The sequence below is a fragment of the Neoarius graeffei genome, chromosome 2 (assembly GCF_027579695.1).
Source record: "Neoarius graeffei isolate fNeoGra1 chromosome 2, fNeoGra1.pri, whole genome shotgun sequence".
Lineage (NCBI taxonomy): Eukaryota > Metazoa > Chordata > Actinopteri > Siluriformes > Ariidae > Neoarius > Neoarius graeffei.
In genome coordinates, this window is record NC_083570.1 from 43489229 (window position 1) to 43514828 (window position 25600).

Sequence of the window (25600 nt, forward strand, 5' to 3'; positions counted from 1 at the left end):
CGCGCAGCATGTTTTCATTTGGCGTTTAAAAGTGTTTTACATAAAATTAGTGTCGATTCATGAATAAATAACATTTACGGAATATATTATGAATTTTGTGCAGTGTTGTGATGAGCTTTTACTTTAAGCGGGGTTTATTATTATTTTATAAATAAACATAATGTATAGCGATACACCAAACTCACAGGCACCGCCATCTTGCATTTTTTAGTGATATTTGTCACTGGTCTGTGTGTTTTTGTTGTTGCTTCCAGCTCGCTCACTGTTGGTTCAATCAGCTTTAAACTCATGATTCGCACCTTGTGGTCGAATCTCTCATGTTGACTTGATTTTGATTTTTTTTTTTTTCCCCAATAAAATCGGCTGAACGCTTTGCTGTCTAGTGCCCACGAAAGATCGGCTCACTGAGGGAAATTTTGTATACTTCCTAAAAAAAAAATTCAATGGTTTTCCTAATTATATAATTTTTTTTTTTTTAATTGAGAAAAAATGTGGTGTATAAGTATCAGTAATGCTGTTTTGAAGGGAATGAGCAAAAGTTTGACCCTTTTTATGAGAGATTGAACTGATTTAAGTTTTACAATCTGAATCCTACAGCAGAGCAATAGGGCCAGGGTTTTATATTTTATTTGGAAACTTCTGAGAAAAAAAGTCGAAATTTTCGAGGAAAAAAAAAGTCAGAAATCTGTAGAAGGCGGGCTTCCATACGGAAGTGACACTCACTCGCGGCCGGTAGACATGAATGGCTGAGACCAGAGCCATGAAATTCAGAGTTGTCACAACCGGGGTACAGGAAGTCGGTTGGTGATGTGATTCACGTAGATTCAAATACTTCTAGGCAGCGGCTTTCTGTCCAACTGATTTCGCCTCCTGAAAAGACCAAGTTCACGACACCGCCTCTTATTCAAAGTCCGGATAGAAATCACAATATTGTGATTCTGTGCCAAGACTGCAAGGATCTCTTTGTTATTAAACCCAATCCCGAAATAACATTTGATTAAGTCGTCCATTTCAGCAGCACTAAACACAGTAGTAGCAGACTAAGTCTCCGTCAGCTCTGAATGACCTGGTACTTCCTGGTAGCCTAAATTTGTGACTTTTTTCTCGAAAATTTCGAGTTTTTCTCAAAACTTCTGACAAATTTTGACTTTTTTCTTGAAAATTTTGACTTTTTTCTCAATTTTCGACTTTTTTTCCGCGAAAATTGACTTCTTTCTCAAATTGTGACTTTTTTCTCAAATTGTGACTTTTTTCTCGAAATTTGACTTTTTTTCTCAAAAGTTTTGAGATTGTTTCTCGAAATTTTTGACTTTTTTCTCAATTTTTGACTTTAATCTCAAATTCTGAGTTTTTTCTCAGAAATTTTAAATATATGTATTTCTTAGTGGAACTATCGCTGTTCCGTAGAATCTGGTCAGGGTCACAATAAGGTCAAGTATCTGATGTTTTTTCTTCAGGAGCTTCTGTCTTGTTTGAAGGATATTTTAATGGCGTTCTTAGCGTAGTCACGAGCTGGGCGTGTTGGCAGCAGAGGCTTCACCATAAACGCCAATGGTGTCCAGTTCTACTAGTTAAAATTTTTAAATTAAAAAAAAAAAAAAGCAGGAAAGCTGATGAAGGACCCTTTGCTTTTCCTCACTTCAGTGTGGGCTGGGTGATGGTCCCAGTTTCTACACACATTCATAGGGTTTATCGCTTCAGCCGTAAATGATCATTTTGTGAAGGAGCTTGAGCAGCGTTCTGACTCATTGTCTTCATTGTGTGTGTGTGTGTGTGTGTGTGTGTGTGTGTGTGTGCGCGCGCGCATGCGCGCCTGTCCACTACCCCAGGATGAAGGCAGTCCGGAAAAGCCCAGCCAGAATTCCGATGAGGACCAATGGGACACGCCTCCACCCAAACCACCACGCATTCGGAGGTAACCTCCACCCCATCACACCTCCACACTCCACAGGGTTATGGGTTTGCTCATCTTCAACGCCCACGGTCTGGGCTGTGATCTAACAGAAGGGTGTGGGTGTGGTTACTGTGCAGTATGAAGTGCAGTAGTGGTGTACTGCATGTGAGGGTGTGGCTGCAGGTTCACGGGGGCTCATGGGTTTTACATCTTATCTACAGGACATTTGTTTCTCTTTTCCTTTATTTCATCCTGTCATCCTCTGTTTCTCTCTTTCCTCTCGTCTTTCTCTGTCTCGCTTTCCTCCCGTCTCTCTCTCTCTCTGTCTCGCTTTCCTCCCGTCTTTCTCTTGCTTTCTTCCTGTCTTATTTTCTTGCTTTCTTTCATCCTGTCTCTCTCTTTCGTCCTGCCTTTCGTCCCATCTCTTTCTCTCTTCCTGTCTTTCTCCCTCTTTCATTCCTCCTGTCCTTCTTTCATCCCATCTCTCTTTCCTCCCGTCTTTCTCTCACTTTCTTTCCTCCTGTCTTTTTCTCTTTCTTCCCGTCTTTCTTTCCTCCCATCTTTCTCTCTCTTTCCTCTTGTCTCTCTCTCCCCTCGTTTCTACTCGTTTACCCCTGAGATCTCTCTGCAGTGAATGGACGTGTCTGTGTGTTCCGTTACTGTAATGTAAATTACTCTCAGGCAGCGTCACGCTGCGTTTGCTTTACCTCAGGAGTCAGAAATCGGAGCTCAGAATGACCTCATTTTGGACCGCCGTGTGTCCGAGCTCCAGAATGGCGGGAAAAAAAATCCCCACAGATGTCAGTGTTCATCTTTTGTTCGCAGCAGGCTAACAGCTAACTGGAGATTTTCCTCCTCAGACCAGTGAACTGTAGAGTCAGTGTTAGAGACTGAACAAGTGAAGGTGTCTGTGTGTTGATGGATCTAAAGATAATACGTGTGCGCACACACAGTGGAACTTGTTGAAAGGGAGTGTGTGTGCTGGTGATGCTGTGTGTTGCTGAACTCCGTGTTGAGGAAACAGCCTTGGATTTCCAGATTAGGAAGTCCCAGTTGAGGAGGCTTTTTTTTTTTCTCCTTTCTTTTTTTATCCTGAGTTGGAGATAAAAAATGACGAGCTGTAACCTCTAGTAGAATGCAGGATAAGACAAATGTGTGTGTGTGCGCGCAGTTGTGTACACAGAGCTTATGATATTGTATGAGATTTTGTAACGGGTTTATGTACTGCGATACTTTTAAGATTTTTCTTCTGTATGAGCTACCAAGAGACACTGATACACCGTGCGAGAGAGGCACGCACACAGCGAGAGACACCGAGATGGAGCGAGAGAGACAGATGCCTTATCATAACCTGTGAACTAACAGGTCTGTGTTAGAGGAAGGTCTGTACTCAGCAGTAGCAGTTGAGCTCTGACGCTTCCCAATCCATCATAATGGTGAAAGTTCATGCGAGTTGCTCCTGAGTTAATGACGTTAATGAGGTTGACCCGTCTCTCGAGCACTGACTGACTGACTTTCACATTTGTCGTGTGTGTTCTTGCTGAGCGTGTAACGCACAGATCTGTTCTGTTGAATCACACACGGCAGTAGTGAGGTGCCTCTCGTAGGGTTCGTAACCACATCCTCCCTCTTTTAGGCGATGAAGGTGAGATTACGTTCACACCTCGGTGTGTGCTTCCAGTCCATGCTCTTTTTTTTTTTTTCTTTTTTTTTCTTTTTTTAATTTATTTATTTTGAAGTCTGGTTTAGTGTGCCGTGGTTTTAACAGCACGGTGATTTAATCTGTGTGTGTCCATCAACTAAGTGCTTTAAAGTGCCATTCCACCATTGGATGTATTTTTTTGGCATAAAATACAATATATTTTATGACAACATGACTAGACAGAGAAATCTTTTAGCTTCAAAATGATATATCAAACATAATTTTTTGACAACGACAAGTATATTAATTTTGCGACCAAAGTCACCTACCCTTTTAATTTCCGCGCGGTAGTGAAACGTGATGTCATCGGCAGGTTCCCCTTCTTGTGTACCACGTCACGTGTGCCGTGGCACAGATTATCAGCAATGGCGGATAGAACGCGATTGTCAGCTTCGGAAAAGAAGCGAAGGAAAATAGCAAGTGATGCCCAAAGGAGACGGTCGATGGTGAAGCTGACAATCGCGTTCTATCCACCATTGCTGATAATCTGTGCCACGTGACGTGGTACACAAGAAGGGGAACCTGCCGATGACATCACGTTTCACTACCGCGCGGAAATTAAAAGGGTAGGTGACTTTGGTCGCAAAATTAATATACTTGTTGTCAAAAAATTATGTTTGATATATCATTTTGAAGCTAAAAGATTTCTCTGTCTAGTCATGTTGTCATAAAATGTATTGTATTTTATGCCAAAAAAATACATCCAATGGTGGAATGGCACTTTAACATGCCATGGTCAGCCTATTTCTAATGAACCTGTCTGACTTATTCATTAATATATGAGCGAGAGATGGCACAAGATCACTTTCTTTTCCGAATATCAGTACTGACACTGAGTATCAACTGATATCAATACCCATCCTGTATTGTCTAGTTTAAAACTTACTAAGTTTATATAAAAAAAAAAAAACCACAAGTTGAACTCTTAGTACAAAAATCACTTCCACTGTAAATATAATAAATAAAAGTCTTTTTGTTTGAGAGATTTCCAGTCTCAAAAATACATTTCCAAATTCAGTTCCAATATCTAACTGGATGGTGTCCCTTTCTTACGGAAGCCTCGAGAGGCCCTTCATATAATCTTTTTTTTATTCACCTTGTTATCCCGAGATAACGCCATAATTAATTCAGGATCTCGAGAAAACAACACAACTAATTCGAGATCTCGATAAAACAAAACAATTATTTCATGATCTCGAGAAAACAGCTGAGATTTCTAGCAGAGCTGCGCCCCCTGTGGGTCAGACAATGAAGACTTAGAAATTGGCGGACATGTAACAGAGCAGAAATGGCTTTTTACGATGCCTTGAGAGAGGGGGGCCCAGTCTTCTGCGGAGGTGCAGTGGACTAATTTTGAAATTATCCCTTATTAAAAGACTTAATGCAATCTCTCCCTGTGCCAACCCCTGATCAAAATATTGCCTTATTAGGTGATCGATTATTCCAGACATTCTAATGACCAAAGTTGCGTCTATACAGAATGAGAAATAGCCCCAAAGTCAGCATATCACAAGTCTCTTGGCGCACCTGAATGAACCATTTCTCAGCTGTTTACTCAAGATTATGAAATAATTTTGTTTTCTCGAGATCACGGAATAACGGTTTTGTTTTCTCGAGATCTCGAATTAGTTGTGTTGTTTTCTCGAGATCCTGAATTAATTATGTCGTTATCTCGGGATAACAAGGTGAATAAAAAAAAAAGAATTATATGAAGGGCCTCTCTCGGCTTCCGTACTTTCTCCCCACCCCCACCCCCATCCACCATTTTTGGTGTTTATCAGCCAGATAGTGATCCTGGTGATCAGATCAGTGCCATCTCTAATCACAACTATGTACGAGAATAAATACTTGAGCTTGAACGTTTGGAGAGTGAGTGTAGGCTGCCACCTTGTGGTCACTCCGTTTCCTTCACTTTGTCTTAGTTCTCAGGTCGAAGGCGACGTCCAAGAGGAAATCCTGCAGGCCCCCGAGCCTCGGCCAGTGCCCCCCATCCTCACTCCATCACCACCTTCGGCGTTCCCCACGGTGAGCGACGTGCGCCAGGAGAACGATCGCTATCACCCCAAACCCGTGCTGCACTTGCTGGCTTCTGAACACGAACCCGACCTCAACAAGAACTACAGCGGAGGCCCTCAGGGAGTTTCTGCCATGCCTGCCTCCGTGCCCGCCCCTTCCCCTTCTCCTCCAGAGTCCAATAAACACGCCCCTCTGAGCGTGGAGATCAAGAAAGTGCCCTTGCAGGAGGGACCACGTAGTTTCGAGGGCGGTAGTTCACTGCAACGAACGCATGCGTTCAAAGTGCGCACCAATAACAGCTCTCTGTCACAGGATTCGGAAAACCCGCCCCGCCCTGACCACTTGCCTCTGCGCACCAATAAGGGCCAGGTAGTCTGGACACGCTCGACAGACCCCGTACCTGTCTCCAGCCTGCCCTCTCGCCCCATTCTTGAGGGTGCAGGTGCTCCCCTCAGGACCGCTCTGAGCTTCACCAACCCGCTGCACTCGGACAACTCGGACCCGGAGCCTGAGGACGGAGACGACTTGCTGCCTGAATCCCATCACACCGATTCCAAATCTAGCGTCTCTACAGCGACCGGCAAAGTTTCAGCACCCCATGATGACAGCGTCCCCAGGAAGGTTACCTCAATGTCCATAGTCGGCGTTTGCTCAAAGGCAGATGCAGAGACAGGTATGTCAGAGTGCCGAAACCTCACCTTTGCTTATGTGGGAGCGGGATCTAGGAACGAGGGAAGAAAAAAAGACACCTGGGCTCTAGTACACAGTGAGGAGACCCTGAAACCTTACGGCATAAGCAACTGATTTTAATCCACCTGTTTGATTGGGATTCTTATATACAGTACTGTATAAAAGTCTTTGGCACCCTATTTTTTTTTTCTTTCTTACTAACTTTTATAGATTTCTGTTTTACATTATCGAGTCAGTACATTTTAGAGTCCAAACGTTCATTTTCCAGCACAAAATTAAATGTTACAGGAAAAACAAAATTTGTATCTGAGCAGCATATTACATAAGAGAGCACTTTTCAGATTAAAAAAAGAAAACATCAGGCCATCCTTAAAAAAAATCCGCTTCCTGTCCACCGGGTGAGCAAAAAAATTCAGTCGGGAGGGAGGGATTTTTTTTTTTTTTAAATATATGGATGGATAAGAAATCGCAATGCTGTTTGCTTTTTCTTTCAGTACTTTTATTATTACAAAAGCAGACACATTTAATAAAATATGACAGTTTAATCAACTGAAACTTGTACAAAAACCTTAAGTTAGCATTTTAAATGCTGACTGCAACATTTGCAAAACTTTCACAAAGGTACTTAAAATGCCCGACACACGGACTTTTTGTAGTTCTAAATCGAGCGTTAGGCCGAGTTCGGATGAAATTACACTATTAAAATGATCACTGAATGATTTGTTTTTCTGAATCTTGACTATTTTGTTGTTCGCTAGAATACCATTTTGCGATTTCACACTTAAGCAAATGTTTGAAAACTCCGGATCTCCTTCCTTCATGGTGGCTGCCAGTTTTTTTGTGCCGCACAGCGCATGCGCAGAGCTGATTCAGTTCTATAATCTGCGCGGAATGCAGGGCTTTCCACAAACGCCGGCCATACAGCCGACTACACAATTAAGTCCAGCCGGCTACTTTAATGACTTATTTTTGTGGCTCACAGGCTCTAAATATTAATTTTCGATTTTAATAAAATTAAATGTTTATCTAACGGACTGACAATAATGTCAAACTGAACTGCACTCATTTAAGTTGTGATTCGCGCTGTTTGTACCGATAATAACCACAAATTCTCCGCCGACTTCATTGATCAAGGGAGAGTAACTCATCCGCGGCCCCGACATGCGGTGTGTGCGCGCACTCGGCGGAGGCAGTAGTGTGTCGGAGGGAACAGAAGCAGAGAGAACGCTTATTTTGTCTCCGGTAAACCAGTTTTCTCTCGTTCAATTACGTGCTGGCATCAAAAGACACCGTTGGTTGTAAATGAAGCCAAACTGAGTGGTTGGAGTGTATTTTCATACACAAATGGAGAAATGTTGGCTGAGTGTGTAATTGTGTAGCCCCACTGCAGACCGTTGTCGTTGTTAATTCATAGCGTGCTCAGCTGCGTGAATGTGTCATGCACCGAAAATAAGAGATTTACAAGCCAGGAACGCCTCATGATGCAATACGCAAGAAAAGAAAAGATTTACTGCCATTTTACTTTGTATTTGAGTAAAGTGAATAAATAAATGGTCTGTGGAAAATACATTTAATCCTGGGAACTGCGTGCACAGGAGTTTATTTTGTGTTTCCCCCCCCGGCTACTTATTTGTCACGGCTGGCTAGTATGAGCCTTAGTGGAAAGCCCTGGGAATGCGGAAATGTCAAGTTTGATTTTAGATTTACGAACCCGAAAAAAATGTCGAAAAAACGGCGTTAAAAAAAATTTCAACCACACAAACGGTGCTCACCCGGCCGGTGGACCGGAAACAGAACATTTTTTAATAATGGCCTCATGAAGGCTACTGGGTTTGGTGCAAAATCACGAAGGAAGTGTGACAGTGTCCAGAAGAACTGTGGCTGGTTCTGGAAGATGCTCAGTAAAACCTACAGCTCATTTCCTTATAAAACTGCACTCATTGTACTAGAGACTTTTTTTTTTTTTTAAACGAAGAGTCGTCTCACACCAAATACTGACTGTTTCATTTATTATGCCTTACTGCTGTGTATAGTATTTATTTTATGAAATGTTGAAATATTTCATTACATTATTTTTAAGCCATTTTTGGTCGACAGCATTTCTTTCCACGTGCCGAAGACTTCTGCACAGTACTGTGTGTTTTAGCTCCTCTTTTCTGCATGATGCTTGAAATTCTGTTCCAGCTCTTCGTCTTTTTCACGTTGCCAAACAATCATCCGCTTGTATGAATTTCCGAATGTTACACGTGAGAACCGAACAGAAACCAGAAGTTTACAAAGTGTACACATTTTGCCAAAAAGGTTTCAGTTCCTGAGCTCATGAGCTCACCAAATTAGAAAGAGGAAGTGTTGCTTTCTCAAAGATGAATAAATAAAAATCATCTTTAACGAGAAGACGAACAATACGCCTGGGAGCAGCACGAAAGTATCACCCATGTGTTGGCGGAGTTTGCCTCATTATCAAGTTTATCCATTTAAAGTACTTGTATAGTTTGTAAAGTTGGGAGCACTCCTTAAGTATGTCCTCCAGTGTTTGACATAATCAAATCGAAATACACGCATACAGTACTTAAACAGAGCAGATGACATAACATGAACGGCACAGGAGAATATGGTGTACAAGTATAAATACAGAGGTGATTATAGGAAATCGCATGCGCTGATTGGTCGAGAGATTCAGATTGTTTCTCGATAGTCACCTCGAGCGACTCGACAAAACGGCAGCCAGTCACTTTGTCATCGTAAGTGAGGAAGAATTACAAATTAGGAAAGAAAATGCTGTTCCTAAAAGCACTAAAGATGCGCCAGAGTTTGGTCTAAAACTATTCAAAGGTCAGGTGGAATTGTGATTTTATTTTTTATATGTCAAAACAAAGTATTTTACAACCCCAATTCCAAAAACGTTCGGCTGCTGTATAAACTGTAATAATTTGCAAATCATGGCAACCTTATATTTAATTGAAAAAGTACAAAGACAACAGATCAAATGTTGAAGCTGAGAAGTTTTGGGGGGTTTTTTTGTTTTGTTTTGTTTTTTAACATATGCTCATTTTGAGTTTGATGTCAGTGTTTACCACTGTGTTGCATCACCTCTACTTTTAACAACACTCTGTAAACATTTGGGAACTGAGGAGACCAATTGCAGTAGTTTTGAAAGAGAAATGTTGTCCCATTCTTGCCTGATCTACAATTTCAGTTGCTCAACAGTTCGGGGTCTCCTTTGTCGTATTTTGCGCTTCATAATGCGCCAAATGTTTTAAATGGGAGACAGGTCTGGACTGCAGGCAGGCCAGTTTAGCACCTGGACTCTTACTACGGAGCCATGCAGTTTTAATATGTGCAGAAAGCGGTTTGGCATTGTCCTGCTGAAAGAAGGAAGGCCTTCCCTGAAAAAGATTTTGTCTGGATGGCAGCATATTGCTCTGAAACGTGTATATATCATTCAGCATTAATGATGCCTTCCCAGATGTACAAGCTACCCATGTCATGTGCACTACTACACCCTCATACCATCACAGACGCTGACTTTTGAACTGTGCACTGATAACAAGCCGGATGGTCTCCTTTCCTCTTTAGCCTGGAGGACGTGGTGTCCATGATTTCTAAAAAGAATTTCTACTTTTGATTCATCAGACCTCAGGATAATTTTCCACTTCTCCTCAGTCCATCGTAAAAGAGCTCGGGCCCAGAGAAGTTGTCAGTGTTTCTGGATATTGTTTATATCTGGTTTTAACTTGCATTTGTGGATGCAGTAATGAACTGTTTTCACAGACGATGGTCTTCTGAAGTGTTCCTGAACCCATACAGTGATTTCCACTACAGACACGTGTCCGCTTTTAATTCCGTGTCGCCTGAGGGCCTGAAGATCACAGACATCCAGTGTCAGTTTTCAGCCTTGTCTCTTGCATACAGAGATTTCTCCAGATTCTCTGAATCTTTTAATGATATTATGTACCATAGATGATGTGATCCCCAAATAATTTGAAATTTTACATTGAGGAACGTTATTCTTAAATTGTTGCACTGTTTCCCCACGTAGTCTTTCACAGAGCGGTGAACCCATCCCCATCTTTACTTCTGACAGACTCCGCCTCTCTGGGATGCTTTTTTTTTTTTAATACCCAATCATGTTACTGACCTGTTGCCAATTAACCAAGTTATTATTTATTTTTTTTAAGAATTACATAACTTTTTCAGTCTTTTGTTGCCCCTGTTCCAACTTTTCTGAAATGTGTTGCAGACATCAAATTCAAAATGAGCATAGATTTTTCAAAAAACAGTAAAATTTCTCAGTTTCAAGATTTGATGTGTTGTCCTTGTACTATTTGCAATGAAAGATAGGGTTTCCATGATTTGCAAATCTTCACATTCTGTTTTTATTAGTTTTAGTGTCCCAACTTTTTTGGAATTGGGGTTGTATGTGACTCAGCATAGATAAGTGTGACAAGTCTGCACTGCGCTGTTATTACATTTGAATGCTGCTTTTGAAGATTGAAACATTTTTTTAAAAACGATTTTTAAGGGGGCGTCGTAGCTCAGGTGGTTAAGGCGCCATACCATGAATGCGGGCGACCCGGGTTCGATTCCGGCCCGAGGTCATTTCCCGATCCCTTCCTGTCTCTCTCTCTCCTGCTCATTTCCTGTCTCTACACTGTCCTATCCAATAAAGGTGCAAAAAGCCCAAAAAAATATCTTTAAAAAAAAAAACGATTTTTAAATTTCTTTTTAAAATAATCATGTGCATTTATACTAAAACAATTATCCACTTCAGGATCAGCAAATATCGGTGAATAATAACTGAGACGGAGTCGAGGTTTGCATCAGGACCAGGTCTGTTCTCACCATGGAAACAGGCCAAATCTAGCTAATCACAAAGCCCTGGTGTCTTCTGATTGATCCTAGGTGAAATTGATTAGGATCACCTAATCTAGGACATTTTCTTTAAAAAATGAGTCAGTTATGAAAATTGATGGTTTCATTTAAAAAAAAAAAAAGAAACCGCAATAATGGAAAAAATGTTCTGGCAGGATGGAGGACACTAAAGGAGACATGTTGGTCGCGCTAGAAACGTGCACAATGCATGAGATATTAAATACTTTGAGAGTGACCCTCGGATGATCGTAGTTCTTAGAGCGCCATTCCGAGTGAGGTTTTTTTTTTTTTTAAGCTCCTACTTCAGGGTCGGTTCTCTTCCAGGACAAGAGGAACCATGAGAGATGATGGTTGAATATGGAGCCAATGCATCACTGGCTCGTCACTGCCATTTTTAAAAAGTGTGTTTCAAACTTTAGCTGTGCAAGCAGCTTTTAAGGACAAATGGACCGACAGTAAAGTCCAGGCTTTATTGGGTGTAGACATGATGGAGGAAGTATAGCGCAGTGTTGATGCGTTGACGCAAAATATAAAAATCGTTACGAGCATTTCCTGCTAACATCACACCACCAACCTGGCTTATATCACTTCAGGATTCCTAATGGTGGTGCAAATGCAAACCGGAACTAGATAGATACTGGGACTAAAGTCACAGTGATTTGTGCTAGCTCTTACAAACCAGGACGTCTGGTCACCGTACCTGAAAGATCCGCAACGGTGAGAGATAGAGAATGACACTTAGTGAGGGGGGGGAAAACCTGTTTTTCATGGATCATTCTGGTTCGGTGATCCAGATCAGCACCAAAAGTCATAGCAATAGAGTTCAGCCCAGAGGTGTTTGGTCTCTCGAGCTGTTTGGTCCAAACTTTCCTGTTTATTCTGCTATAAATGGGCTACAGTTTGAAGAATTAGATTTTTTGTTTGTTTTTCCTCAGTTTGACCTCCTTACAAAGATCAGAGGCTCAAAATTGTTGTTCCTTCAAAATAAAAAGCAGTGTTAGCAGTGGTCACGTGTTGGCTCCAGTAGGAAGAATGTTGTAGTGTTTAGCAGTAAGCATTATATGTCTAGGCTTGGGGAGCAAGAACTGGTCAAATCTAGAACCTTTAAAAGAACCCAGGGTTGTCCATCATATGATTGGGCCAGACCTTTAAAAATCCACCGAGACAATACTGGCTTTATTCAACCTTTTCTATTGGACCCCCGTTGGCAGGGTCGATACAAAACGTACTTCTTTGTCCACGTTTATGAAGCGAGAGTCAACAGAACCACCAGTAATGAGTTTTCTACTGGGTAAGAACCCTTTAGCAATCCTTCACGAGGGTGTTTAAAGATGTCCTCAAAGACTCTGAGGTGTTTCAGGAAAGTATCTTGGAAAAAGTAGTTTGTTTACACTCCCCCACCCCCCCAAAAAAAATTTCAATCAGGATATTTGGTGTTTTGGTAAATGCCTTCATTTGAATTTCTTTTTAATTTGCTACATTTATAATGAACGTGTGTATGTGTGGATAGAAAACAGTTACAGGTTTGTTTTGATGAACCAAAAGAGAGATTTAAATTCTACAATTAGTCAAATAATTCATTCTCATTATTCCACAAAAGCTGAACGTACGGTAGATGTCATGGTGTGTTCAGGTGCCTGCTACATTTTCTGGCACTTCGATAACAGTGGAGAAATAATCATGCCGTGAAATTTGAGACAGCTATTTTTTATAGCTGTTAGAAAGAGGAGGGGGGGAGGGGAAAAAAAAAAAGAGTTCTTAGTCACAGATTTGCTTAGTTTAATTAGATACAAGTCGAATCCCCTCTTCACTGACATACTAATGGGCTGGAAGAGCTGCTCTGGAGAGCTCTGGTACTATTAATCTGAGATGATGATGATGATGATGATGATTTTGTGTGTGTGTGTGTGTGTGTGTGTGTGTGTGTGTGTGTGTGTGTGTGTGTGTATTTCTGGATGTAATGGAGTGCTCTGAGAAATGCAGAGCATGAAGGACTGCTAGTCAATCCGCACCTGATTGGAGCATCTCTCTGCTTTTCACTCGCTTGCTCCTCCGTCGTTCTCCTGTTTTTGTTTTTGTTTTTTTGTGTCGGACATGTTCCTGCCTCGCTTTTTAAAAAGTGGCTGTTCTTTCCTCCATGTTCTGTCCAACTCAGAAATCAGAATTCATCTGCACTAAGATGAAGAGACATGATTTTGGGGCTGATGCTGGAACAGATTGACTGCATGTGCTGTGGCTGATGATGAAAAGACAGGAAGTGGGTTTCCATCCTCGAGTGATTTTGTTTTTTATAACGCTGCTTTTTTTTCAAGCCAGCTTGTCAAGATGCTAACCTGTTTCCTAGCTGATGCTGGGAGTCTTTGTGCTCTATAATGTATGGGATATAAACCTTTTTAATGAGCAAGAATATCAGCCAGAAACACATTAAGGTTCAATTAACCCAAATTCACTTAAAATTAATTTTTTATATATATATATATATATATATATATATATATAGATAAAATTTCCATTATTTCCATTGCACAGTTTGTATCTCAGAGGAAATATTGCCTGATTGCATTATGTAATCACTTTTTCAATAAATAATAAAAAAAAAAAAACCTTTGATTGCGACTACCTTATTAGCAGTGACGGACACTGAGCAAAATCCAAAACTTTGCCCATAGATGCAGCTGTTGTAAACATGCCGACTCGTCTCGAGCAGATTTGATGACTGGAGAAACCCTGTCCTGAGGACACCAAAGAACTGAAATGATCATCGCTACGATAATGTTAACTAGCATGGATGCATTAATGACGTTACTAGCCATCTTGCGAGAACTTCCATGGGTGAGGTCCAGTGGGCATTGCTAAAAACATTACTTACACATCTTGCTTCAGTTCAGCTCCTTTAGTCCCCTCTGGTCTGTGTTTCATCTTAAATACAGACGAACCCATTTTTGTTGTTGTTGTCTTGTTTGGTGTAAGACCCAGTAACTGACTCTGTGGCGCTTGGAAGCTGAACGCAGTATTTGAATATGAAATCAAGAACAAAAGTCATATACAGTACCAGTCAAGTTTGGACACCCTTCCTCATTCAGAGGTTTTTCTGTATTTTGACCGTTTTCTACATTGGAGAACAATACCGAAGACCTCAAAACTAAGAAATAACATTTAACATGTTTATCGTGCAGTTGCGCAAAGATATGAAGTGCATCTTTGAGTGCTGAATGGATATATTCACGAGTGAGCCGAGTGAACGTCAGATCATCGCGCCACCGTGTAATGTTCTTTATATTATGTGGACACGTGCACAAAAAATGCAAGTTAATCAAAAGAATTTTAATTTTGAACCAGTTCACCATTTTAACAACGCACGTTGAGTCAGCAGGAAAACACTCGGCGTGACGTCATCAGAGCGAAATATCGGTGATTTTATGATACATACAGGACACTTTTTCGATGAAATAAAAATGTGTTCTATTCCCTTCTAGCGGGTTTGGTTCGTCAGCATGCAATATTGTTAGCATATCGCTAAATCCTACGTGTATTGCGTCACTCTACCCAATGGAGAATGAGCGTTGAATGAATGGTTTACAATATTGCATGGTTGTCAAAACAACGTCACACGTCGGAGTTGATGCAATGAGGTTTTTTGTGTTTTTCTGTGTCCGCCAGGAAAGACGACATGTTGAACACCCAAAAGGCTACCAAAACTTCGTTAGATATTCTTTATGCATATTTACAAGAGAAAAACATACCAACGAACATTGAAAAACTGGAAAAGAGTCACGTCAGAGATGTTAAAACTTTCGTACTCGCGATCGTGTGTGACAAGTTGGAGACAAACATGGCTGGCAGGTTTGCTTCATTAAATACGGAAGATTTAGAGAGAGTTTTGAAAGAGAAAGATGCATTGAACACCTGAAAGGAATGTGTGTCTATAATAATAAATAATTAAAGCCGCAAGCGGCCTCGACGGGCCCTCGCGCCAGCGGCCAAGGGGGGCGGGGGCATGCGTCCCCGCGAAAGACCTTCCACAGCTTCTTCGGCAAGAGACATTACTCCCACAATGGCGACAAAGCACAGAATTGGACACAGAGTACACGGTGCGCTGAGATGGTGTCATGGACAGAACATTTTATGCCATGGCTTCCCAACCAAATTAATGTATTTACCTCATCAGTCACCAAGCTATAGCTACATAGGATTGTCTTCTGTTAGACATCTATTAGTCTGTATGTAACGCTACAACACTTGCTCCCGACTGCCTACCCATCCCCCACAAGTCATGTGTGTTTAAGGCAACCAAAACAACATACTCCGGGTGCCTCATGATTGTAAACACCTCTCCTGCAACTGCTACAGCGCAATGAGCGCCCCCAGTGGTGAAAGTTCACCAAATTTGGTATACATGTCAAGGGACCTATGAAGAGTTGTTTTGTCAAGTTTGATCAAGTTTGACCAATCAGAAGCCGAGATATAAATTGTTGCCTGAAAACAGCGCCCCCAGTGGCAAAAGTTCACAAAATTTGGCACATATGTCAGGTGACCTGTTAAGAGTGTGCGTATCAAGATTGATCAAGATTGAGAAAATAGAAGATGAGATATTGATTTTTGAAGAATAAATTTTTTGGTTTTTCCCATGTCAGTAGGTGGCGCTATGCTGTACATGAGCGATTATGAGTTGGAAAAATAAGTGTCTACAACAGCAATGTACTAGCACAAGGTAGTGGTGTGAAGGAGAAGCATTATGGAATTATTGACCAAAAACCTGTTTTGGAGCAATTGCGTTGGCCAAAAACAGCGCCCCCCATGGACGAAAATTCCCAAAATGTGGTGTACATGACATGGGAGGTAGTAAGAGGGTGGCCGTGAAGTTTGACCAAATTTGAGGAAAGATTGGATTTTTTGCCCAAAAATAGCGCCCCCAGTGGCGAAATATCACAGAAATTGGGTAACATGTCAGATGCCCAATGAGTGATTTGCGTGTGAAGTATGAGCAGTTTTGAGCAATTTGAATATTTGTTATGAATTTTTAAGCATGTAAAATTTTGCATTGAAAATTGATTGACGTATAACTTCTGAACGGTTTATGCTACGTGAAACGTATTTAGGAACTTTTGTCAGCCGTGTCTGTAGATGATGTATATCAATTTTGGTGACATTCCAATGAACGGTCTATTAGGAGTTGCGCCGTCTTCGTGGCTATGCATTTCGCACAAAAGTGAAATTACCTCACTTCCTGTTGGGCGTGGCTAATGCCTTGGCATTACATTTTTGTCCGGCTTAGTGAGATACATATGTGTACCAAAGGGCATGCCACTACTACAAACTACATGGCAACCAGGCACCTTAATGCGGGAGGCCAAAATCACAACGAGTTAGGGGGCGCCATAGAGGCCCTGAGGCCCGCCTGGATCTGGGCTTCTGGTTCTCAGTAGCGGTGGCAGTCTAAGAAAAAGGAGCCAAATTTCGTGCGATGTCGACCATGGCAAGCGCCCCAATAAGGGTCTTGTAAAGAGTTTGCTTGCCAAGTTTGACAAATCAGAAGCTGCAATATCATTTCTGCCATAACCAGCAACCCCAGGGGCGAAAGTGCACAAAATTTGGCGTACATGTCAGGTGAGCTATGAAGAGTTTGAAGATGAAGTTTGATGACAATTGAGTAAATAGAAGATGAGATATAGATTTTTGAAGAATAAATTTTTTGGTTTTTCCCATGTCAGTAGGTGGCGCTATGCTGTACATGAGCGATTATGAGTTGGAAAAATAAGCGTCTACAACAGCAACGCACTATCACAAGGTAGTGGTGTGAAGGAAAAGCATTATGGAATTATTTACCAAAAACCCGTTTTGGAGCAATTGCGATGGCCAAAAACAGCGCCCCCCATGGACGAAAATTCCCAAAATGTGGTATACATGACATGGGAGGTAGTAAGAGGGTGGCCGTGAAGTTTGACCAAATTTGAGGAAAGATTGGAATTTTTGCCCAAAAATAGCGCCCCCAGTGGCGAAATATCACAGAAATTGGGTAACATGTCAGAAGCCCAATGAGTGATTTGCGTGTGAAGTATGAGCAGTTTTGAGCAATCAGAAGATTTGTTATGAATTTTTAAGCATGTAAAATTTTGCATCGAAAATTGATTGACGTATAACTTCTGAACGGTTTACCCTACGTGAAACGTATTTAGTAACTTTTGTCAGCCATGTCTGTAGATGATGTGTATCAATTTTAGTGACATTCCTATGAACGGTCTAGGAGGAGTTGCGCCGTCTTCGTGGCCATGCATTTCGCACAAAAGTGAAATTACCTCACTTCCTGTTGGGCGTGGCTAATGCATTGGCATTACATTTTTGTCCGGCTTAGTGAGATACATATGCGTACCAAATGGCATGCCACTACTACAAACTACACGGCACCCAGGCACCTTAAAGCGGAGGCCAAAATCACAACGACTTAGGGGGCGCTATAGAGGCCCTGAGCCCCGGCCAAGTTTGGGCTTTTGGTTCTGAGTAGCGGTGGCAATTCTCGGAACTGGTGCCAAATTTGGTGCGTTTTCGCCCATGGCAAGCGCCCCGAAAATGGCCCAACAGCGGAGAAAAATAAAGAAGAAGAAGAAGACGGAAGAATAATTAAAGCCGCAAGCGGCCTCGACGGGCCCTCGCGCCAGCGGCCAAGGGGGGCGGGGGCATGCGTCCCCGCGAAATACCTTCCACAGCTTCTTTGGCAAGAGACATTACTCCCACAATGGTGACAAAGCACAGAATTGGACACAGAGTACACGGTGCGCTGAGATGTTGTCATGGACAGAACATTTTATGCCATGGCTTCCCAACCAAATTAATGTATTTACCTCATCAGTCACCAAGCTATAGCTACATAGGATTGTCTTCTGTTAGACATCTATTAGTCTGTATGTAACGCTACAACACTTGCTCCCGACTGCCTACCCATTCCCCACAAGTCATGTGTGTTTAAGGCAACCAAAACAACATACTCCTGGTGCCTCATGATTGTAAACACCTCTCCTGCAACTGCTACAGTGCAATGAGCGCCCCCAGTGGTCCACAAGTCATGTGTGTTTAAGGCAACCAAAACAACATACTCCTGGTGCCTCATGATTGTAAACACCTCTCCTGCAACTGCTACAGCGCAATGAGCGCCCCCAGTGGTGAAAGTTCACCAAATTTGGTATACATGTCAAGGGACCTATGAAGAGTTGTTTTGTAAAGTTTGATCAAGTTTGACCAATCAGAAGCCGAGATATAAATTGTTGCCTGAAAACAGCGCCCCCAGTGGCAAAAGTTCACAAAATTTGGCACATATGTCAGGTGACCTGTTAAGAGTGTGCGTATCAAGTTTGATCAAGATTGAGAAAATAGAAGATGAGATATTGATTTTTGAAGAATAAATTTTTTGGTTTCTCCCATGTCAGTAGGTGGCACTATGCTACAACACTTGCTCCCGACTGCCTACCCATTCCCCACAAGTCATGTGTGTTTAAGGCAACCAAAACAACATACTCCTGGTGCCTCATGATTGTAAACACCTCTCCTGCAACTGCTACAGTGCAATGAGCGCCCCCAGTGGTCCACAAGTCATGTGTGTTTAAGGCAACCAAAACAACATACTCCTGGTGCCTCATGATTGTAAACACCTCTCCTGCAACTGCTACAGCGCAATGACCGCCCCCAGTGGTGAAAGTTCACCAAATTTGGTATACATGTCAAGGGACCTATGAAGAGTTGTTTTGTAAAGTTTGATCAAGTTTGACCAATCAGAAGCCGAGATATAAATTGTTGCCTGAAAACAGCGCCCCCAGTGGCAAAAGTTCACAAAATTTGGCACATATGTCAGGTGACCTGTTAAGAGTGTGCGTATCAAGTTTGATCAAGATTGAGAAAATAGAAGATGAGATATTGATTTTTGAAGAATAAATTTTTTGGTTTCTCCCATGTCAGTAGGTGGCGCTATGCTGCACATGAGCGATTATGAGTTGGAAAAATAAGTGTCTACAACAGCAACGTACTATCACAAGGTAGTGGTGTGAAGGAGAAGCATTATGGAATTATTTACCAAAAACCTGTTTCGGAGCAATTGCGTTGGCCAAAAACAGCGCCCCCCATGGACGAAAATTCCCAAAATGAGGTGTACATGACATGGGAGGTAGTAAGAGGGTGGCCGTGAAGTTTGACCAAATTTGAGGAAAGATTGGATTTTTTGCCCAAAAATAGCGCCCCCAGTGGCGAAATATCACAGAAATTGGGTAACATGTCAGATGCCCAATGAGTGATTTGCGTGTGAAGTATGAGCAGTTTTGAGCAATTTGAAGATATGTTATGAATTTTTAAGCATGTAAAATTTTGCATTGAAAATTGATTGACGTATAACTTCTGAACGGTTTATTCTAGTTGAAACGTATTTAGTAACTTTTGTCAGCCATGTCTGTAGATGATGTGTATCAATTTTGGTGACATTCCTATGAACGGTCTAGGAGGAGTTGCGCCGTTTTCGTGGCCATGCATTTCGCACAAAAGTGAAATTACCTTACTTCCTGTTGGGCGTGGCTAATGCATTGGCATTACATTTTTGTCCGGCTTAGTGAGATACATATGCATACCAAATGGCATGCCAGTACTACAAACTACATGGCAACCAGGCACCTTAATGCGGGAGGCCAAAATCACAAGGAGTTAGGGGGCGCTATAGAGGCCCTGAGGCCCGTCTGGATCTGGGCTTCTGGTTCTCAGTAGCGGTGGGAGTCTAAGAAAAAGGAGCCAAATTTCGTGCGATGTCGACCATGGCAAGCGCCCCAAAAAGGGTCTTGTAAAGAGTTTGCGTGCCAAGTTTGACAAATCAGAAGCTGCAATATCATTTCTGCCATAACCAGCACCCCCAGGGGCGAAAGTGCACAAAATTTGGCGTACATGTCAGGTGACGTATGAAGAGTTTGCATATGAAGTTTGATGACAATTGAGTAAACAGAAGATGAGATATAGATTTTTGAAGAATAAATTTTTTGGTTTTTCCCATGTCAGTAGGTGGCGCTATGCTGTACATGAGTGATTATGAGATGGAAAAATAAGTGTCCACAACAGCAACGCACTATCACAAGGTAGAGGTGTGAAGGAAAAGCATTATGGAATTATTTACCAAAAACCCGTTTTGGAGAAATTGCGTCGGCCAAAAACAGCGCCCCCCATGGACGAAAATTCCCAAAATGTGGTATACATGACATGGGAGGTAGTAAGAGGGTGGCCGTGAAGTTTGACCAAATTTGAGGAAAGATTGGATTTTTTGCCCAAAAATAGCGCCCCCAGTGGCGAAATATCACAGAAATTGGGTAACATGTCAGAAGCCCAATGATTGATTAGCGTGTGAAGTATGAGCAGTGTTGAGCAATTAGAAGATTTGTTATGAATTTTTTAGCATGTAAAATTTTGAAGTGAAAATTGATTGCCGTATAACTTCTGAAAGGCTTATCCTACGTGAAACGTATTTAGTAACTTTTGTCAGCCATGTCTGTAGATGATGTGTATCAATTTTGGTGACAGTCCTATGAACGGTCTAGGAGGAGTTGCGCCGTCTTCGTGGCCATGCATTTCACACAAAAGTGAAATTACCTCACTTCCTGTTGGGCGTGGCTAATGCATTGGCATTACATTTTTGTCCGGCTTAGTGAGATACATATGCATACCAAATGGCATGCCACTACTACAAACTATATGGCAACCAGGCACCTTAATGCGGGAGGCCAAAATCACAACGACTTAGGGGGCGCTATAGAGGCCCTGAGCCCCGGCCAAGTGTGGGCTTTTGGTTCTGAGTAGCGGTGGCAATTCTCGGAAGTGGCGCCAAATTTCGCGCGTTTTTGCCCATGGCAAGCGCCCCGAAAATGGCCCAACAGCGGAGAAAAATAAAGAAGAAGAATAATTAAAGCCGCAAGCGGCCTCGACGGGCCCTCGCGCCAGCGGCCAAGGGGGGCGGGGGCATGCGTCCCCGCGAAAGACCTTCCACAGCTTCTTCGGCAAGAGACATTACTCCCACAATGGCGACAAAGCACAGAATTGGACACAGAGTACACGGTGCGCTGAGATGTTGTCATGGACAGAAGATTTTATGCCATGGCTTCCCAACCAAATTAATGTATTTACCTCATCAGTCACCAAGCTATAGCTACATAGGATTGTCTTCTGTTAGACATCTATTAGTCTGTATGTAACGCTACAACACTTGCTCCCGACTGCCTACCCATTCCCCACAAGTCATGTGTGTTTAAGGCAACCAAAACAACATACTCCTGGTGCCTCATGATTGTAAAGACCTCTCCTGCAACTGCTACAGCGCAATGAGCGCCCCCAGTGGTGAAAGTTCACCAAATTTGGTATACATGTCAAGGGACCTATGAGGAGTTGTTTTGTCAAGTTTGATCAAGTTTGACCAATCAGAAGCCGAGATATAAATTGTTGCATGAAAACAGTGCCCCCAGTGGCAAAAGTACAGAAAATTTGGCACATATGTCAGGTGACCTGTTAAGAGTGTGCGTATCAAGTTTGATCAAGATTGAGAAAATAGAAGATGAGATATTGATTTTTGAAGAATAAATGTTTTGGTTTTTCCCATGTCAGTAGGTGGCGCTATGCTGTACATGAGCGATTATGAGTTGGAAAAATAAGTGTCTACAACAGCAACGTACTATCACAAGATAGTGGTGTGAAGGAGAAGCATTATGGAATTATTTACCAAAAACCCGTTTTGGAGCAATTGCGTTGGCCAAAAACAGCGCCCCCCATGGACGAAAATTCCCAAAATGTGGTGTACATGACATGGGAGGTAGTAAGAGGGTGGCGTGAAGTTTGACCAAATTTGAGGAAAGATTGGAATTTTTGCCCAAAAATAGCGCCCCCAGTGGCGAAATATCACAGAAATTGGGTGACATGTCAGAAGCCCAATGAGTGATTTGCGTGTGAAGTATGAGCAGTTTTGAGCAATTAGAAGATTTGTTATGAATTTTTAAGCAGGTAAAATTTTGCATTGAAAATTGATTGACGTATAACTTCTGAACGGTGGATGCTACGTGAAACGTATTTAGTAACTTTTGTCAGCCATGTCTGTAGATGATGTTTATCAATTTTGGTGACATTCCAATGAACGGTCTAGGAGGAGTTGCGCCGTCTTCGTGGCCATGCATTTCGCACAAAAGTGAAATTACCCCACTTCCTCTTGGGCGTGGATAATGGATTGGCATTACATTTTTGTCCGGCTTAGTGAGATACATATGCGTACCAAATGGCATGCCACTACTACAAACTACATGGCAACCAGGCACCGTTATGCGGGAGGCCAAAATCACAACGAGTTAGGGGGCGCTAAAGAGGCCCTGAGGCCCGCCTGGATCTGGGCTTCTGGTTCTCAGTAGCGGTGGCAGTCTAAGAAAAAGGAGCAAAATTTCGTGCGTTGTCGACCATGGCAAGCGCCCCAATAAGGGTCTTGTAAAGAGTTTGCCTGAAAAGTTTGACAAATCAGAAGCTGCAATATCATTTCTGCCATCACCAGCACCCCCAGGGGCGAAAGTGCACAAAATTTGGCGTACATGTCAGGTGAGCTATGAAGAGTTTGCGTATGAAGTTTGATGACAATTGAGTAAATAGAAGATGAGATATAGATTTTTGAAGAATAAATTTTCTGGTTTTTCCCATGTCAGTAGGTGGCGCTATGCTGTACATGAGCGACAATGAGTTGGAAAAATAAGTGTCTAGAACAGCAACATACAATCACAAGGTAGTGGTGTGAAGGAAAAGCATTATGGAATTATTTACCAAAAACCCGTTTTGGAGCAATTGCGTCGGCCAGAAACAGCGCCCCCCATGGACGAAAATTCCCAAAATGTGGTAGACATGACATGGGAGGTAGTAAGAGGGTGGCTGTGAAGTTTGACCAAATTTGAGGAAAGATTGGATTTTTTGCCCAAAAATAGCGCCCCCAGTGGCGAAATATCACAGAAATTGGGTAACATGTCAGAAGCCCAATGACTGATTTGCATGTGAAGTATGAGCAGTTTTGAGCATTCAGAAGATTTGTTATGAATTTTTAAGCATGTAAAATTTTGCATCGAAAATTGATTGACGTATAACTTCTGAACGGTTTATCCTACGTGAAACGTATTTAGTAACTTTTGTCAGCCATGTCTGTAGATGATGTGGATCAATTTTGGTGACATTCCTATGAACGGTCTAGGAGGAGTTGCGCCGTGTTCGTGGCCATGCATTTCGCACAAAAGTGAAATTACCTCACTTCCTGTTGGGCGTGGCTAATGCATTGGCATTACATTTTTGTCCGGCTTAGTGAGATACATATGCGTACCAAATGGCATGCCACTACTACAAACTACATGGCACCCAGGCACCTTAATGCGGGAGGCCAAAATCACAACGACTTAGGGGGCGCTATAGAGGCCCTGAGCCCCGGCCAAGTTTGGGCTTCTGGTTCTGAGTAGCGGTGGCAATTCTCGGAACTGGTACCAAATTTCGTGCGTTTTTGCCCATGGCAAGCGCCCCGAAAATGGCCCAACAGCGGAGAAAAATAAAGAAGAAGAAGAAGACGGAAGAAGAAGACGGAAGAATAATAATAGTGAACTCTTACAAGAACAATAGGGCCTTCGCCCATAGGGCTCGGGCCCTAATAATAGTGAACTCTTACAAGAACAATAGGGCCTTCGCCCTATAGGGCTCGGGCCCTAATAATAGTGAACTCTTACAAGAACAATAGGGCCTTCGCCCATAGGGCTCGGGCCCTAATAATATTTAGGGCCCGAGCCCTATAGGGCGAAGGCCCTATTGTTCTTGTAAGAGTTCACTATTATTAGGGCCCGAGCCCTATGGGCGAAGGCCCTATTGTTCTTGTAAGAGTTCACTATTATTAGGGCCCGAGCCCTATAGGGCGAAGGCCCTATTGTTCTTGTAAGAGTTCACTATTATTATTCTTCTTTATTTTTCTCCGCTGTTGGGCCATTTTCGGGGCGCTTGCCATGGGCGAAAACGCGCGAAATTTGGCGCCACTTCCGAGAATTGCCACCGCTACTCAGACCCAAAAGCCCACACTTGGCCGGGGCTCAGGGCCTCTATAGCGCCCCCTAAGTCGTTGTGATTTTGGCCTCCCGCATTAAGGTGCCTGGTTGCCATGTAGTTTGTAGTAGTGGCATGCCATTTGGTATGCATATGTATCTCGCTAAGCCGGACAAAAATGTAATGCCAATGCATTAGCCACGCCCAACAGGAAGTGAGGTAATTTCACTTTTGTGTGAAATGCATGGCCACGAAGACGGCGCAACTCCTCCTAGACCGTTCATAGGAATGTCACCAAAATTTATACACATCATCTACAGACATGGCTGACAAAAGTTACTAAATACGTTTCACGTAGGATAAACCGTTCAGAAGTTATACGTCAATCAATTTTCACTTCAAAATTTTACATGCTAAAAAATTCATAACAAATCTTCTAATTGCTCAACACTGCTCATACTTCACACCCTAATCACTCATTGGGCTTCTGACATGTTACCCAATTTCTGTGATATTTCGCCACTGGGGGCGCTATTTTTGGGCAAAAAATCCAATCTTTCCTCAAATTTGGTCAAACTTCACGGCCACCCTCTTACTACCTCCCATGTCATGTATACCACATTTTGGGAATTTTCGTCCATGGGGGGCGCTGTTTTTGGCCGACGCAATTTCTCCAAAACGGGTTTTTGGTAAATTATTCCATAATGCTTTTCCTTCACACCACTACCTTGTGATAGTGCGTTGCTGTTGTGGTCACTTATTTTTCCATCTCATAATCACTCATGTACAGCATAGCGCCACCTACTGACATGGGAAAAACCAAAAAATTTATTCTTCAAAAATCTATATCTCATCTTCTGTTTACTCAATTGTCATCAAACTTCATACGCAAACTCTTCATAGCTCACCTGACATGTACGCCAAATTTTGTGCACTTCCGCCCCTGGGGGTGCTGGTTATGGCAGAAATGATATTGCAGCTTCTGATTTGTCAAACTTGGCAAGCAAACTCTTTACAAGACCCTTTTTGGGGCGCTTGCCATGGTCGACATCGCACGAAATTTGGCTCCTTTTTCTTAGACTCCCACCGCTACTGAGGACCAGAAGCCCAGATCCAGGCGGGCCTCAGGGCCTCTATAGCGCCCCCTAACTCATTGTGATTTTTGGCCTCCCGCATTAAGGTGCCTGGTTGCCATGTAGATTGTAGTAGTGGCATGCCATTTGGTACGCATATGTATCTCAGTAAGCCGGACAAAAATGTAATGCCAATGCATTAGCCACGCCCAACAGGAAGTGAGGTAATTTCACTTTTGTGCGAAATGCATGGCCACGAAGACGGCGCAACTCCTCCTAGACCGTTCATAGGAATGTCACCAA

General features: G+C 42.4%; 1 protein-coding gene across 8 annotated transcripts in view; it reads left to right on the forward strand.

The window, feature by feature from the left end:
- Window positions 1–25600, forward strand: part of LOC132881614 (tyrosine-protein phosphatase non-receptor type 12-like) — a 167208-nt gene that overhangs the window by 115890 nt on the left and 25718 nt on the right. For all 8 annotated transcript variants that reach the window (XR_009654063.1, XR_009654062.1, XM_060914276.1 and 5 more), the window contains 2 exons: window positions 1830–1915; window positions 5519–6285. Coding sequence is in view for 6 of the 8 variants with exons in the window: in XM_060914276.1 (XP_060770259.1) it covers window positions 1830–1915; window positions 5519–6285 (853 nt within the window). In the remaining 2 variants the exon portion in view is untranslated. The remainder of the gene's footprint in view (window positions 1–1829; window positions 1916–5518; window positions 6286–25600) is intronic.